The following is a 17,015-nucleotide window of genomic DNA, read 5'->3' on the forward strand; positions in this document are numbered from 1 at the left end:
GAGTTGGGCTAAGATTCTAATAAAACAACTCATTTAATTTCTCTCTCTAAATGAGGGTGTAAAGGGAAATTTTTTTGCTGGTAACAGGAATGTTCTTGCTACCTCTCTGGCAGTCAAGGAAATGGAATAATTCACTTCTCCTTTGGATTCATAAATACCCTCCTAAGTTTTTGTATTTTCCAAAATACCCTTTTAAGATCCCATTTCCTTGGCTATCTGCCTTGTAGCAGGAACATTCCTTTGGCCCTACATTGACCACCAAAAACTGCCATGGTGCTTCAAACCAGCCGGCATTGTTGGTGCCAAGTAATTTTTTTATTTCAAAAGTTCTAACATCACAAAACAAATCATATAGTCTGAAAAATAATTTTAAATAACTTAATTGGGCAAGAGAACTCTAACTAGTCATGTAGCCCTTGCACTAGGCATGGGGCCCAATGAGAGTGCGGTGCTGAACAGTCTGTTTGCGCCTCCATATTTCATCTCTTTTATTCTAAAGCAAGACCATCTTCTTTTATGGGTGTTTTTTTCGTCACTATGCCTAATAAAGTGTAACATTAAACTATTTGTCACATGTTAGTACATGTGATAGAGGACCAAGCAAGCATCTCATTATTGGTACAATTTCGGCTTAATATGAGTAAAGAAGTAGCTAATTAAAGAATAATGTCATGTGGCAAATAGGCAAGCTAGGAATGGTGTCGAAGAAGAAAATTTATACAGGATAGCTAGAATTAGAAAAGATGTCGTTTTGTATATTTTATATTTATCTCCGACATGAGGAAAGGTAATGTGGCCATTTCGGTTATTATATAGAGGGCATGTCCTAGATTAGGCATTATGTTAATTTTTTTAGTCTAATTCAATCAAATACTCTTCTATGTATTGACATGCACCCTTGTGTGTTTACACATGTATTAGATTTTTTTTAATTTTCCAATGCTTGGTTTTACCACCTCCAACTTACCGTATGGCAGATAAGCGTGCAAACCAGGAATTTGTTTCTAATACAACTGCCTAAGAGCCCTACCCTACCCTAAATATTAATTGTAGAGAGAATGTTCTTTGTGTCGCAGCGCAGGCTGTGCCCAGCCAAATAGGCCTACCACTCAGGGGGCAGGGTGGTCATTGTACCCATCCCATGTGTCTGTGCCCAGCCTGCACGATGGCACAGAGAACAGCACCCCTAAATTGTAATTGTTGTCAAGTCCGTTATGACCAGGGCAATTCTATTCAATTATGACTTCGATTTATGTACTTAAACTTATAGAGAAATTTCTTAGATCCACTACATATGCAAATTAAACGGCGGAAGAAGAATGCAAAGGAAATTATAATTCCCCTACAATTTCTCTAGTGAGAAAAGAGGTTTGGCGCCTTGGCGGCAAAGATATAAAGCCAATCTTTACTATTTTTATTCATTATTTTCTTGTTTTTTCTTTTTTTTTTGCTTTTTTTTCTCTCCACTGCATACGTGTACGTGACAGATTCGGATAGTCGCTATTGGGACTCGGAATCTCTAACTCACCTGTGGGTTAATGGCTTTCTGGCATCATGTTGATTATTGAATGGTTTTAGATGATTACTTCAACAGTGATGCACTCAAGTTCAAGCTCAATATTGATGCGTAAATGGCGTCGTCATTGATGCTAAGCCGAAATAGAAAAGCACGAGCTCTGCTTGTCATTTACTCTCGCATATCAGAGCCAAACAGCAGATATCATAATCTATGCTGGTTCTCCAAACCCTTTAGTTCATGGGCTTTGGCCATAAGAAGAGCTTCCTCTCCTTACGAAGCCTTAAGAATCTATACCCAAATGCAGCGCCAATGCATCCCATTCGATAGCCACTCTATCTTGTTCACATTGAAGTCTTGTACCCATTTGCGGAACGTTTCTCTTATCCGTCATCTTCATTCTCATCTCCTCAAAATCGGCTTCAATTCTCATGTCTATGTTGCTACGTCTCTTCTGAATTCGTATGTTGTTGTTTCGTTCGATGATGCACGTTTGCTGTTCGATGAAATTCCTGAGAAAAACACTGTCACGTGGAATACTATGATCACTGGTTATTTTAGGTTGGGCAACGTTGATAAAGCTCGTTTGGTCTTCGAAACTATGCCTGATAGAGACCTTGCGTCATGGTCTGCCATAATCGCTGGGTACATGCGCCTTGGCGACTGGGAACGAGGGATGGCACTCTTTCGTGAAATGATGACAAATGAGCCTTTTAAACCTGACCAAGTGACCTTAAGTTCGATTTTATCAGGTTGTGCCCATATGGGTTCTCTTGGGTTATTGGTAGGCAAATCAATACATGGTTTTACGATGAAGAACGGGTGGGAGTTGAATGTGTCGCTTGGGACAGTTCTGCTCGACATGTATGCAAAGTGTGGATTTTTGAAGAGCACTTACCTGATTTTCGAGAGGATGGAGGAGAGGAATGTCCTGTCTTGGAGTGCAATGATCTGTGGACTGGCCCAAAACGGACGTGCTGAAGAGGCTCTCTCTATGTTTGAGAAGATGAAAGAAGCTGGCATCAGACCCAATGAGATCACCTTCACAGGGATTCTTAGTGCATGTACACATGCTGGGTTGGTCGATGAAGGCCGGAAATATTTCAATAGTATGGTTCAAGAGTATGGCTTGGAACCAAGGATTCAAAATTATGGGTGCATGGTGGATTTATTAGGCAAAGCAGGGTTGTTAGAAGAAGCTTATAAAGTCATCAAGACAATGAACCTTGAGCCCAATATCATAGTGTGGAGTTCTTTCTTGGCAGGTTGTAAATTGCATAAGCAGTACTTTGAGATGGCTGAGAAAATGATTGAACAGATTTTGCAGGTTGTGAAGCCAGAGAATGATGGAGGGGTTTATTCTCTAATATGTGATATATATGTTCTGAATGAGAAATGGGATGATGCGGAAAGGGTGAGGAATTTGATGATTAATCAAAATGTGAAAAAGGTCCGAGGATCAAGTTTCATTAGAAGTGCAGCTGCAACATAGGATCTAATCAGTTTTGTTTCCCAACAGAGTCAACTAAGGATTTATGATTTTTCAAAGACTGTTGAAGACCTAATGTCCATATCTACCTTCAGATTGTGACTCAATTTAATGAATTGAGCAATTAAATTTGGCCATTTTTCTTGTGTCGTTATAAAATGCAAGGAAACCTGAGCTGCAAGGATGGAACAAATCTGTAATCAATTTACTGTCCCGTCAACCGTTACATATTTTTCTGTCCAACTTTAAACCTGTTGATCATTCAATGATTCTCAGGCCATGTATGGTTTTCCCATAGAACTACAGTTATTGTTCAGTTCTGGTGGTTGACAGTATATATGACTTGTGTCTGCGCGCAGCACAAGCAGGACAAGGCAGCGTGCCGTAGAAAATCTGTGTTGTGGTTCAAGTGCCTGAACTGACAATCCTTGTTTTTTTTTAATTAATCAACTCTGTAGCTTGAAAACCATTAGTCCTGTCTGATGATAAAAAAGACTTACCTAGTCAACATGGCTCCCGCCCTGCTGGGTGTGAGGAGGGTCATAATGCACGTAGTCTTACCCCTACTTTGCATAGAGGCTGTTTCTCGACTCAATCCCACGACCACTAGGTCACAATGTAGCAAGTTTATCATTGTTCTGAGGTCCACCCTCTCCATGTTTGTCTTGTGATATAGAACGGAAATTTAATCCCCTTCTTTTTGGGTATGCAATTGTTGAAAGGAGACTACAAAAGCTTGTCGTATTTGTATGAGTGGCAAATGGGTATTTCTCAAATGAGAACCACCATAAAATGTGCATTGTCATGATGTTATTTCACATGGTCTCTCCTCTTCACATGAAATGACTTCGCTGCCCTCTTATGTATGAAACCATCCCGTCACATCTCATTGGTGTGCTCCTCTATGCTACTTGTTCAGAGAATCCTCTTCCCCGCCCCGCACCCCCCCACCCAAACCAAAGAAAAAAAAACAGCACATCGATCAGTACCAACTTATTGTGGATTTTGACGTAGAGCACTTGTTGTAGAAGCCATGCTAGCAATTCAGCTATCAAGTTAAATCTGCAGAACTTGGACTTTTCAAGTGCATATTCATGCTTTGATTCTACATTCCACTAGCCCTGTAAGGGCCAAGGGGAGCAGATCATCTTCAAAAAGATACTGGGAAATTTCTTCTACTGTTTTGGACTGCTGGGACACTAGAGTTTCTGTTGTTTCTTGCAATCCTCATTGGACCTCCGTTGAAAACGAATCCTGATGCAGAAAAGAATGAAAATCACAAACAACACTCATACAAACGAACAAAAGGATTTACATGGTTCGGCAAGATTGCCTATGTCCACGGTGAGATGAGATCTGTTTCACTATCAATGGAGAATAGGGTTACAGCTGCTCGTCCTCACACTCCCAGACTGCATTACAGAGAAAAAACCCTCGCTACATATTTATAGAGAATCCCTATACATAAATTTTATTGAAATGACTATAAAGTCCTCAAAAAAAAATTCCAAACCCTCGCTACATATTTATGCCAATTCCACTGGGCCTCGAGGGCTATGGCCCTTCAGAATCAACCCACAAACCAAGCAACGGAATACAAGACATCATACCCCCAACACTCTAGAGATGTAGTTTCTCACATCCATTTGCTTGCCATGGATGCCTTCTAAGAGGGGAGCCTCTTTTGTTTAGATTAATGCCTATCCTTACTTGGCTCCAGCATGTGGTTCAGACTTTGGCATTTTATTTCTTTGGTTAATGCATTTCTTTTTATTTTTTTTTTTGTTGGCGACAGGAGGGGTATCCGACTTTAGGCCAACTAAATCCCCCGCACCACACACGAACCGGGAGCTTCTGGGCCCTAGTGAGCCTCAGGCTGGTGGCCCCAAGAAATTATGCAGCGGCGAAGGTTTGATCACAAGACCTCGCTTCCTGAGGCAGAGTCTCATGTCCCCTACAAAAAAAATAATCACGGTTAGATGCCATTGAATAGGATGGCTCAAATTTGTCTGAAAGGCCACATACATTATATATAAAATTTCTTCCCAATTTGTTTAGCTCAGGCATTAAATGATGATATTCTTGTTTGTCATAATTTTGAGGAGAAAACATCTACTCCGTTTGGTTGCAAAGGAAATGGGAAAGGGAAGTGAAGGAAAGGGAATTATTTTTCCCTTTTAAGTCGTTTGGTTGCAAAGGAAGTGAAGTAAAATTAATTTTGTTAAGTTGTTTGATTGGTTGTAAAATTGATGTAAAATCAATGTAGAATTTTTTAAAATTTCTAATCCAACCCATTTTACTAACTTACACTTATTAAGGCACTTTTTTAATATTTTATTTAGGGGAAAGGTTTCATACACGGTCGTGTACACCGTATACCAAACTTTTTCCCCCCTTTACTTTTTTATTTTTTATGAAAACCCCCCCCCCCTCTTTTATTTTGTGCTTTTCCCCAAAGTTACTTTTCCCCAAAATTACTTTTCCTCATCCTTCCTCTATAGGAGGATGCACCATCCCCTTGCTGCAACCCGCGACTCCACCCTCACCAACAACACCCCTCCTCCCTCTCTCATCGACCTTCTCCTCCGCCTGAGGAAGCCCAACAGAGACCTCCAAATTGTAATCATCAACGACCTGCTGCATCAAGCTGTTGACTTCCCTTTCAACAGTTGACAAAGAAGTGCTTCCAGCCATGGAACTCCTCTCCCTGAAACTCCGCCTGATCACCTCCATGTTCACAAACTGTTTCTCGAAATGGTGCATCATTTTCGACATCTTCCAGCCATGGAGAATCAATGGGGTTTGGGCTTTAGAGAGAAATTTCAAAGAAATTACTATGTAAAAAAAGAGAATTTATTTTGGCATTTCTTTCTTTCTTTCTCTCTTCCTAACAAATCTCTGTTTCCTAAACCACCCTATATGCCCTTCCCAACTCCATAAGCCGCCTGAATCCGGCGATTATTTTCCTGCTGAGAAGTCTTCTTCTTTTCTCCGGTTCGCACTCCAATCGAGGTGTCTGATTTGCAGTTGACGGCACCTTCGTTCGATAATTTTTATCTAATTCTGATTATTCCATACACTTTTGTTTTTTTCTTGTTTGGATTCCAACTCTTGATTTCTCTGCTTTAGTTCGTCTCTCTCTCAATTTGTATTATTGTTTTCTGGCTAGCTTTGGTTGGAGAATCGGATATATCTCTCTCCGGATTCCAATTATTTCGGTGGAGATCCCGCTCTTTGTTGTCCAATTTGGATTCGTTTTCATTATCTTTCAATCGATCCTTCTTCCTCGATCCCTGATTTAGCAGGAAAAAAATCTGCTGCTAATGTCAGTGTCTCCTGAACGCCTTCAATTTTGATCGGATTTGGCCGATTATCTCCGTTTGGATCCATTTGATATCTTTTTTGTAATTCCTTCTCTTAACTTGCAAATTTTTCTTTGATTCTTAATCAACCCATGCAGAAATAATCATGGATCTGAAATTTAGATCTTTAATTAACCTAATTTGGGGATAAAGATCAAAATTTACAGGCATAAATTTCGTTATCAACAAAGTCCATATTGAAAATCTGATTTCTGTATTAGGAACCTGAAGTGAAGGGAATAGAGACGAGAGATATGACTAGAGGAGAGAGAAAATTTTGAATGAGAAGCGAAAAATAATTTTGGGGAAAAGTAAAAAGTAAAAAAGGAGGGTTTTCATAAAAAATAAAAAAGTAAAGGGGGGAAAAAGTTTCATACACCGCACACGACCGTGTACGAAACCTTTCGCCTTTTAATTAAAAGAGCATATACTAAAATTGTGAAATTCAAAAGAAGACAGTATCGCAATGCATAAAATTTCAATTTTAGTGATTCATATTGAGATCAAACTTTTTGTTATATATCACTGAATTTTGATATATTTGAAATAATGTTTGAAAACACATCACATCTATCCCGTTGAAACCCACACACAAATGTGCATAGACAATCAGAGAGCCTCTGAATTCAAACAATTTGGATGGTTGGGAGAGATTATCGTGCATCAATTGGAGGATATTATTGGACATTCATAAATATGTTAGTAGATATTTTCAATCATTAATGACCATTGTTGGCAAAACCAAACTGTAAATTCGGGCCTTATGATTCAAAATGCAAACATTCAAGAGACCTCTTCGGCATTTCTCCACCCATGTGTGGAAGAGAAAAATAAAACGATTTCCAATGACAAGTTGGATAAAGGAAATGCTATCTACAACCGGTTGAATTTTTCCTCAACAATCAAAGAATACATTTTACTTGCATATTTTTTTTAAAAAAATAATAATAAACAGAAATGGTCACACAAGACCAGCCTCAATGGCATGTCTGTATCAAATTGCAATGTCAAGTTCCTAATTTGAAGTTTTCCAGCTATGATGTGAGCACTGCATACAGCGGCAAGGATAGGATCACCACCATTCCTAGGTAAACATAGTTCTTCCAAAACAGTAAAGCCCTCGCCATTCGTTGAAAAACTCTGGTTCAGGTCTTCCTTCAAGCTATTTAATATGGCCATGACTTTGGAAGAAACACATCTCATTTTCTTTTCAACCAAGTAATAGCTCTAGGAAGAGCTTCCTGCATCAAGAAGAGAAACACATATAAGAACACTCCCTGAATACCTCTATCCCTGCCGGGGGGAAAAGCAAAGGGTTCTCTCAATCAAATGAAGTATGAAGCAACATAACAAAGTCATTGAAACAGTAATAACAAATCAATTTCTCCAAGCAAATATCTTTGAGAACAAAAAAATGTCATTTCACGAGTACTTCTGCCATTATACAGACTGACATGCATACATCAAACCTACCTATGCATTACATTATCTAACATTGCAAGCATTCAAGAACATATGATGAGTCTGCTATGAGATGTCGAATCCAAATCCCCTGTTAATAAAGAGAGATTAAAATCCACTTAACGTATAGGGTAAAACAAGTCATATGTTTGAACTCTGAAATTACTAATAGATTAAAATCTGTTTCAGAAATTGGAGTTTATATCATTATTGGCTTGCAGCTTTAGCAACAACAGAGTTATGTAAGAACTACTCTCTATCTATCTATCTATCAGTGTACGTGTGTGTATGGAATGTGTAATGCCTTTTGAGTGTGGAGTACCATACAGTACCTTAGATTTGAAGAGTTGGTGGTTGGGTACATCTCTAAGAGACCATGAAAAGACCAAATCCACAAGACCTGAAGCCATTTTTGGCTCTCACTGTGTCAACCAGCAGCAGCAACAGAAGATGAGAGGTTTCAGAAGGCAAAGCAAAGGGAACAGAACTGGGGACGAAATGTTTTCCATTTCCTCGTCAATTGCGTATCAGGACATAAGAAGAAACTGAAAAGGACAAAGATGGAAAAGGGCCAAGATGGAAAGAGGAGAAACGGAGGGACTTGAAGGTACAAGTGCAAATGCCCAACAGCACAATCTAAATGACTAGCCTTCCTAATACAAGACAACATGGGTACTTGGTTCTATTCATATGTATGTGTATGTGTATGTGAGTGTGTGTGTGTGTGTGAGAGAGAGAGAGAGAGATTTGGAAAGGGGGTTTCAAAATTGGAAGGTTTATTTATTGGGAACCAATTTATTAATTTGATAAGAAAATCTTGATTGAAAAAAAAATCAGCAATACCCAGAGGAACCGAGTAAAAAGAAGACAATCCAGCATCTAGTTAAAAAAACCAACATCCACATTTAAATAACTTATCTAAGAACAATATTTATCAATGAAGCACATCTAATTTAGTGTGGAACAACATTAACATGTTTCAAGTAATACTTCAGTTGTAGCTGTTATCGAGACTTATGTAAGAAGGGCAGTTTAGTCAAGTTGTCTTATTTGTTTTTATTTTATTTTCCTGTTTTGCCCTTAGTGTTTATATATAATGAAGTTTAGTGGGAGATTACACATATCGTGTAACTCCCAAGTTGCATATTTCTTCTTCTTCTCTCTCGCTCTCGATTTTCCCTTCTCTTCTCTTTCTTTTCCTCTCATTATTAACATGGTATCAGAGAAAATCACACTTGGGATCTTGTTCCCTTACCCTCAGGTAAATCTGCTATTGGTTGTCGTTGGGTGTATGCAGTGAAAGTGAACCCCAATGGATCATGGACTCATTTGAAGGCCCGCCTTGTGGCAAAGGGCTATGCCAAAGTATATGGTGTGGATTACTTGGATACTTTTTCTCCTGTGGCAAAGCATACTTCTGTTCGCATTTTGATTTCTCTTGCTGCTACTTATCATTGGCCTTTATATGAACTTGATGTTAAGAATGCATTTTTGCATGGGGATTTGCATGAAGAGGTTTATATGGAGCAACCTCCTGGTTTTGTTGCTCAGAGGGTGTCTAGTTTGGTGTGTAAGTTGAAGAAGTCTATGTATGGGCTAAAATAGTCCCCTCGGGCTTGGTTTGGCAGATTTACTGAGGTTGTGTTAGAGTTTGAGTTGACACGATGTGGTAGCAATCATTCTGTGGTTTTTCACCAATCTGGTGCAGGAAAAATATTTCTTGTGGTTTATGTAGATGATATAGTTATTACAGGAGATGATGTTTCTGGAATTGAAGGTTTGAAGGTACACTTGCAGCAAAAGTTTCAGACCAAGGATCTGGGAAAGTTGAAGTACTTCTTGGGTGTGGAAGTGGCTCAATCGAAGAAAGGAATTTCGCTCTCACAACAAAAATATACTCTTCACCTTCTTTTAAAGACAGGAATTTTGGGTTCTAAACCTCTAGATACTCCTATGGATCCCAATTTGAAGTTTACTGCTGATGATGGTGATGTCTTGCCTAATCCTAAGAAGTATCAGAGGCTAGTTGGAAAGTTAAATTACCTAACAGTGACTAGGCCTGATATAGCCTTTCCTGTTAGTGTGGTGAGTCAGTTTTTGTCTGCTCCTCAGACGTCTCATTCGGAGGCTGTTATGCATATCTTACGTTATCCCAAAAAGGCCCTTAGATGTTGTCTTCTCTATAGTGATCATGGCCATGGGCGAATAGAGGGTTTTTCAGACGCTGATTGGGCAGGATCCCCGATCGACAGGAGATCTACTACAGGTTATTGTATGTTTGTTGGAGGGAATTTGGTGTCTTGAAAGAGCAAGAAATAGACAGTAGTTACTCGTTCCAGTGTGGAGTCAGAGTACAGGGCTATGACACATGCTACCTGTGAGTTTATGTGGGTGAAAGTGTGAAACAGTTTTGGCTGAACTTGGCTTTGTTGATGATTCTCTGATGAAACGGTGATGTGACAACCAAGCTGCTGTCCATATTGCTTCAAATTCGTCTCATAACCTTTTTTATTTGAATTATTTATTTGTTTTTTTTAGTAAGTCATGTGACTTTTAAGTTGTCACATGACAACTTATTTGTCACCTCATAGAATCCGCTAGGCTATTTAGTAGTCATGTGACTACTTAAATTGGTCACATGACCTTTTTTAATTGTTGTCAATGTAATAGAAGTCGGCTAGGGGCTCTTTGGCTCCTAGGCTGAATAGGAGGCGGCCTTATGGCCCTTATAAATAAAGCAATTTTCTGTGGGGCTCTTTTACCTCACAATTTTGAAAAAAATACTCTTAAGCTGCTGCTGCTGCTGAACTTGTCTTCTTCAAGAAGAATTTGTCATGTGTTTGATCAAGGCCGATGGAATCGGTGTTTGATCCGATTGACACCTTGCTGTGGGAAGCCCGGGTGGTTCAAATTGGTTACTTGTTTTCTCCATTGCTGTTACGTTCAAGTTCTGTTTTCAAGAGTTATTCTACAACAAGAAGATCTGCTCAAGTTTGTTTTTTAATAACCAAGTAAGTTGAACCTGAATCAAACCCTAACCACTCTCTTCTTCTCCTCTAGACCACCCATAACCTGCCCAGCATAACCTAACCATCAGAACACTATCAAACCTTGACCAAGTGTCCTTCCAGCCCTTTGGAAAACTTGATCCAACCCTGGTCCTAATCTGTCCACTCTAACCCTAGAATCCCCACTCATCTCTCTGGTTAATTGTTAATGAGACCTTCACTGGAAACCCTAAAACCAAAACCTAGACCCCACTAAACCCTAACTTTAATTTGACCTTTTCCCTTAATTTAACCCTAACCGAATCTCCGTTTGAAGAACAGATCCTGGTTTTGGCATCTAGTTGGATTATATTCAATCTAAAGCTACATTAAACAGTGATATTGTTTATTCATTTTGTGGTCCTTCGAGAATTGGATATCCATTACTGAAGAAGTTTCTAGTTCTCTAATGGGACTTTAAATGTGCATTCATTCTCAGGGTTCAATTGTGGAGAGGAATCCATCACAGTATAAGTCATACATAGTTTTGAATCTAGAATTATTTTGATTAGGCATAAACCAAGAGAGTTGTGACTAAGTCACTAAGATACCAACAGTTTGTACATTCATGGAGGTAATTTAACTATTTTCTCAATGTTGGAATTGATAGGTCTGAGATTTATTATGTTTCTAGGAACTTTAACAACACAGAGGGAAAAGGCAAATCAGCAAAGAACAGATAAACACACTAAACCAAGCAAAACAAATAATTGGATGGAAACATTGAAGGCCTTTACCAACTAATCCAACATGAGTGCATGCAGAAATGACCCCCAAAAATGTAACATGATCAGGCTTAACGTGGAAACATGGAAACAGTCTCTTGCATAGCGGGGGTAAGGCTGCGTACATTTGCCCCTCCCAGACCCTGCAGTAAGGGGGGCCTCATGCACTGGGACTCTCTCAGGGCTCAGGCTTAATACCTCTGATGTGGTATGAAGTCACCTAAAGATTGATGTAGGACAAAACATGAAGAAAAAAAGGCCAAAACATTATTCACTTTACTGTTCACAGTGTCACAGCCCCATATTTGACTTGGTGAGAATGCAACTAGAAGATCCTGTGGGGCTCAGAACCAGATCATGTGAAGACTTTTTAGAAGGGTCAATTTTGTCTATGTGTGAGATTTAGGAGTTTAGTTTAGTTTCTATTTCCAGAATTATTCTCTTAGATTTTGTTATTGTCTATTAAGCAACCTTAGCTCAATTTAGTTTCTAATTTCAGATTTAGAAAGTAGGTTTAGCTTTTATTTAGAAGTTCCTATTTTCAGTTTGTTTCCTTTTTCTTGTAAATTTCTAATTTTCTCTTACTTGTAAGGCAAGCATAGCTGCCCATAAATATGTAATGCCCTTAGAGCACCACCACCCCCCCCCCCCCCCAAAAAATGATTAATGAATGAAGTTTTGAGGCATCCTTGTACTCAGTTATGAGTAAATCCTTGTTTCAACAGCTAGGATAGTTGTGGGTGGGAGACCTAGGGCTGAGAAAGCCCATCCCGCTACCCCCTTCTACTTCTACCTTCTCTTCTTATCCCAATCGATCTCCCCTTGTGCTGCTGTTATTTGAGACTGCAACAAGTCTCTGAGAACACATCCTGAAGACCAGGTTCCATCCCCAATTAATTTCAAAGGCTGCTGCTGTTGTTACCCATCGATTGAAGACTCCTGCTGCTCCCCGCAATCTGACTTGATTCTGCAACCTCTGGGTTTTATATCTTCACAACCACTGATCAGAATATGCCGAGATTTGGAGGAGTTCTTCACTGCTACTGGCCCTCCACTCGATCCAAGTTTCAGCCTCTATTGCTGGCTGGATTAGAACGTTCTACAGCACTTACCTTCTAATTCTGAGTTTTACCTTCTATTAGACCAACTCAGATCTCCACTTCTGAGCATCAGAATTGGACCAAACTTGGAGCACATATTCAACCCAACAAGGCTAGCCTTCGATCAGATTTGGAGCCCATTCCCACAGCTGGTTTGCTCAGATTTGATTACTTTATAATTCTGTCCTCTGTTGCTATTTTGATTTGTGGGTTAATAAGGGACTAGGTTAACCCTAATCTAGTCTTACATTAAAAATAGGTTTCAGAAACCAGCAATGCAGGATCGCAGACAAGAGAGTTTTCCAGATTACAGGACAAATTCATTAACACAAAATCAAAAAGTCAGATGGACTCCAAAGTCTGGCCGAAGGCTCTCCTAATAGGATAGAGTAGGATGTCAAAATCTAAGGTTGATCCTGAGATCTGGAGTTAACTGGTCTAAACAAGGGAACATAAACAAATCAGGAAAATCCTCCCTATCACAAGTACTAGGAAGAGTCCTAAATGAATTGAAACTCTAATAAAATAAAGGGAAAACAAACTCCAAGTAGGTTGGAACTTACAAGTCCTATTCCAACCATTACAAATAATAAAATAAAACAGAATTAAAAGAGAAAAGACTCTGAGTGACCCACAATTGGGTGAACCACAACCATAGCCCAAGTACTGCAATGGTTCTCCTCCTGCACTGGTTCTTCCAAGAATACCTCTAATCTGCATCAACCTCATTCGAGCAGCAACTCGAACTCCTGAAGAACCAAATCGCTTCCTCATGTAGACCATTCTGTGCATTACCAACAATCATGGAACTCCAGGAGACCATATCTGGTTGGGGCATTGCTTTGAAACTACTTTTTTGCACTCCCAATGTTCCCACTTTGAATACACATGGACAAGTACAATTGCTACACATGAAACTGGATCAAACCCAATCCGTGTCACGTATCCACAAACCTGTTCCCCAAGATCCTCCACAGCTCAAGCTGTGGCAGTCTGAATTCCAGCAAATTTGAATTCATTAGGTCCGACCCCTGATCTCAAGAGGTTTGCACCCCAATATTCCCACTTTGAATACACATGGACAAGTACATTTGCTACACATGAAACTGGACCAAACCCAATCCGTGTCACGTATCCACAAACCTGTTCCCCAAGATCCTCCACAGCTTGAGCTGTGGCAGTCTGAATTCCAACAAATTTGAATTCCTTACGTCTGACCCCTAATCTCAAGAGGTCCGAGAACATCTCAAACACTTCTTTCCTCCTGCTTTTAATAGATCTTCCAAACATCATAATCTATGAAATAATCAGTTTAACATCTTGTCAAAGATGTGCCCTGTTTTTTCTGCACTTCCACATTTCCCATGAATATCTGAAAATGCACTCCAACCTGCGGCGTCTGAGGCTAACCCAGTTTGTATTATATGACCATTAATCTCCTTTCCAAGCAATGAACACAGACCACCAGTAAGAGCACTAGTAGATACCATATACTTGTTGATTTTGATTTCATGTCTCTCTGCATTCTTCTATGCTACAAAACTTCAGGGGGATGGTCATGGTAAACATACCCGGAGATCATTGTACTCCAACAGAAATTATCCTTGTCTAGCATATCGTCAAGTAGTTGGTAAGCTTGATTAAACTGACTTACCTTTGCATAGAAATCATGGTGTTCCAAGAACAGATGTCCATAATTTATAGGCCAAACCAGGATTATCATTTTCGCTAGAAGAAACTGACCTGATCAACTATCCTAGACATTCAAATTATCCAGGATTATGGGGGCTGGTAAAGAATAAAGTAGAGATCAATCAGAGATTAAGACCATCCAAGGAGATCAATCTGCCTAGGGAATTTGTAAGTGGAATTTTCTATCAGCAAGAGCTACCTACGTGCATATTACTACACATACATGTATTCAAAACTGGTACATTACAATTTACAATATCCTTCTTCACCCTGAACGGAAATGGTTTACACAAAGGCACTTTAAGGCCCACACATCTTTTTGTCATTTTCTACAACAAACAGATATGGATATCTTTTTAGCTCAAAACACGATCCCATGAGGACTAACTGAATATCATTTTTGGCCAGCTCTAGGTTTCCAACATTTTAAAAAAAAAAAAGATTAGATTTGGGAAGAATTCAAATACCTATAGCATGACCAAGCTTTAAGTATTGCTCCGAACAGCAAGCCCGTTAAGTGCATTGACATTATATCATCTGCAAGTTTTTGTCTTCAGCCTTTGGACACCCCTACTATTGCCAAGTTCTTGCACTGATAGTCTTCATCATCATTACCCTGTAAACACACATGCCAATCCCTAGAAACACTTGGTGGTGCAGCATCAAAGTTTCTTCTTCGATATGAAACCAAAAGCAAGTTAAATCAAACAAGGCTCTTCTTCAATTCGAAACAAGACTTGAACTGCAGCAAAATAAAAGCTTAGGATTCTGCTGAACAAGGAAAAACAAAATCCACTAATAATTTAAAGATAAGCTCCTTTTAGAGTAGATTTAACATCATCAACATTTTACAACCCCCCCCCCCCCCCAAAAAAAAAAAACATCATCAACATACTATATTCAAACCTCAACTCCCAGTCCCCTGTTATTGACAATAGCCACTGGTTGAGAAGTCCCTTTTCAGGGATTCTGGTGACTGTGGCACTTGCTAATGCTTGAATTGCTTGCTACAGCAAGTATAGAACATGATATCTACTAGAAACCAAGTAATTTGCATAAACATTCAGCCGGCCATGAAACCATTTTATCATTGCCGCATTATCATTTCATCTCTAGAAGTTCGACTGTAAACATTAGAAAATTCCTCCACAATAACCCACAACCAAGGCAAGTTAAAAAAAAAAAAAAAAGAAATTCCCCTTCCCACAAGTGGAACTTGAAATATAAGTAAAAAACTGATCACAAGTAATTCATAAAACCTGTAAAATTTCAAGAGGAGGAAAAGAAATCCTCAGAGGATTCCACCATTATGTAACCAGAAAGTCAATGACAAGGCACAAATCCCTTTCCTAGCATACTTTGGAGAAACAGAGAAAATATTCATTATGTGACATGCTTTATATCAAAAAAACAATAAGGCCTGCAAAACTGCACTTTTGTAAGACAAACAAAACCATTTTTTAATCCCAACTCTGATTTCTCAATCAAAAGCTGCTGCTTTTCTAAACCCCAAAATGAAAAATTTTAAAAAAAACACTATTCCAATACAACCGTGGCTCCCAACTCTTTGAGCTTCTCAACAATCGGATTAGCTTCCTCCTTGGTAACCCCCTTCTTGAGGACGATTGGCGCCTTCTCCACTAAATCCTTGGCTTCCTTCAACCCTAAATCCGTAAAAGTCCTAACTTCCTTAATGATCTTTATCTTGGCAGCCGCATCAAACTTCTCGAGCTTTATATCAAACGCCGTCTTCTCAGCAGCCTTTGAATCAGTCGCCGCTGTGCCACCTCCCGCAGATGCCGATGAATCAAGGCCAGAGATTGCAGGTCCATACTTGTTCAAACCTAATTTAAACCTGAACAGGATTGAATAATCATGCCTTTCCAGCTTACTGAGGTCGAGAAGCTCGTCAGCAATTCTCTCGAGCTTCTGCGGTCTCATCTCGATGTTCGTAGCGATGGAGCAAAGAGAACGGTGGAAAAGCCTGATACCTGAAAGGAACTTCATCAGGGAGTTTCTAGATTCCTTATTCTCAAGGGCTTACAGAGGTTCCTTGGATTTCAACATTACAAAATACTAATCAGATTAGAAGGAGGAGAAGAGGGAAACGATACCTACCACGAAGTGGACTTTGCATCTTTGCGTCTCTAGACTCTATACAAGAAGTATAGGGAAGGTCAATGGCTCTCTCTCCCCCTCTCCCTCCGTGTCTGCAAGAAGGAAGAGAAGAGGCAGATGGGAACTTAGTCAGTAAGTTTGGGAACGGCAATCAAACGGGTACAGATACGTACGGCAATTAAATGAATCAGATGGCATATAGACAATGATTTTATCAAAAAGAAACCTTACAACTAAAATAAAAACAATATAATATCCCCTATTGGTGATCAATGTAACATGTTCTATTTCTGGTTTTCAAGAAATAACAGCAAATGGAAGTAGCTATGGATGTATTCAACAAAGTGCATTTGTGTTCAGATTTGTCAGGATGGTCAACTATGGATGTATTCACTTAAAAGTGAGAGTATGTTTCTATTGCTAAGCTTTGATTTATCCCTCTCTTATTTTACAGAATGTGAGCAGTCATCTTCATGGTTATAGTGCTGAGGAGGTCGAGGTACAT

General features: G+C 39.4%; 2 protein-coding genes across 2 annotated transcripts; one reads left to right on the forward strand and one right to left on the reverse strand.

Annotated features, from left to right (window-relative positions):
• The first annotated feature begins 1,546 nt into the window (after positions 1 to 1,546).
• LOC122639469 (pentatricopeptide repeat-containing protein At5g66520-like) lies at positions 1,547 to 3,064 on the forward strand. Its single transcript, XM_043832338.1, has one exon. The coding sequence runs from the start codon at positions 1,632 to 1,634 to the stop codon at positions 3,006 to 3,008; it is 1,377 nt and encodes a 458-aa protein (XP_043688273.1). The 5' UTR covers positions 1,547 to 1,631; the 3' UTR covers positions 3,009 to 3,064.
• A 12,705-nt stretch (positions 3,065 to 15,769) lies between these two features.
• On the reverse strand, positions 15,770 to 16,529 carry LOC122639459 (50S ribosomal protein L7/L12-like). The gene is made up of 2 exons (XM_043832328.1): positions 16,515 to 16,529; positions 15,770 to 16,399 (listed from the first exon to the last, which is right to left on the reverse strand). Exons 1-2 carry the CDS (start codon positions 16,527 to 16,529, stop codon positions 15,929 to 15,931), a joined length of 486 nt encoding a protein of 161 aa, XP_043688263.1. The 3' UTR covers positions 15,770 to 15,928.
• Positions 16,530 to 17,015: the final 486 nt, after the last annotated feature.

Source organism: Telopea speciosissima, chromosome 9, assembly GCF_018873765.1.
Source record: "Telopea speciosissima isolate NSW1024214 ecotype Mountain lineage chromosome 9, Tspe_v1, whole genome shotgun sequence".
In the NCBI taxonomy this organism is placed as follows: domain Eukaryota; kingdom Viridiplantae; phylum Streptophyta; class Magnoliopsida; order Proteales; family Proteaceae; genus Telopea; species Telopea speciosissima.

Excerpts from the sequence above, each read along its gene's own strand:
- LOC122639469 (XM_043832338.1), top strand. The coding sequence starts at position 1,632 with ATGGCGTCGTCATTGATGCTAAGCCGAAATAGAAAAGCACGAGCTCTG.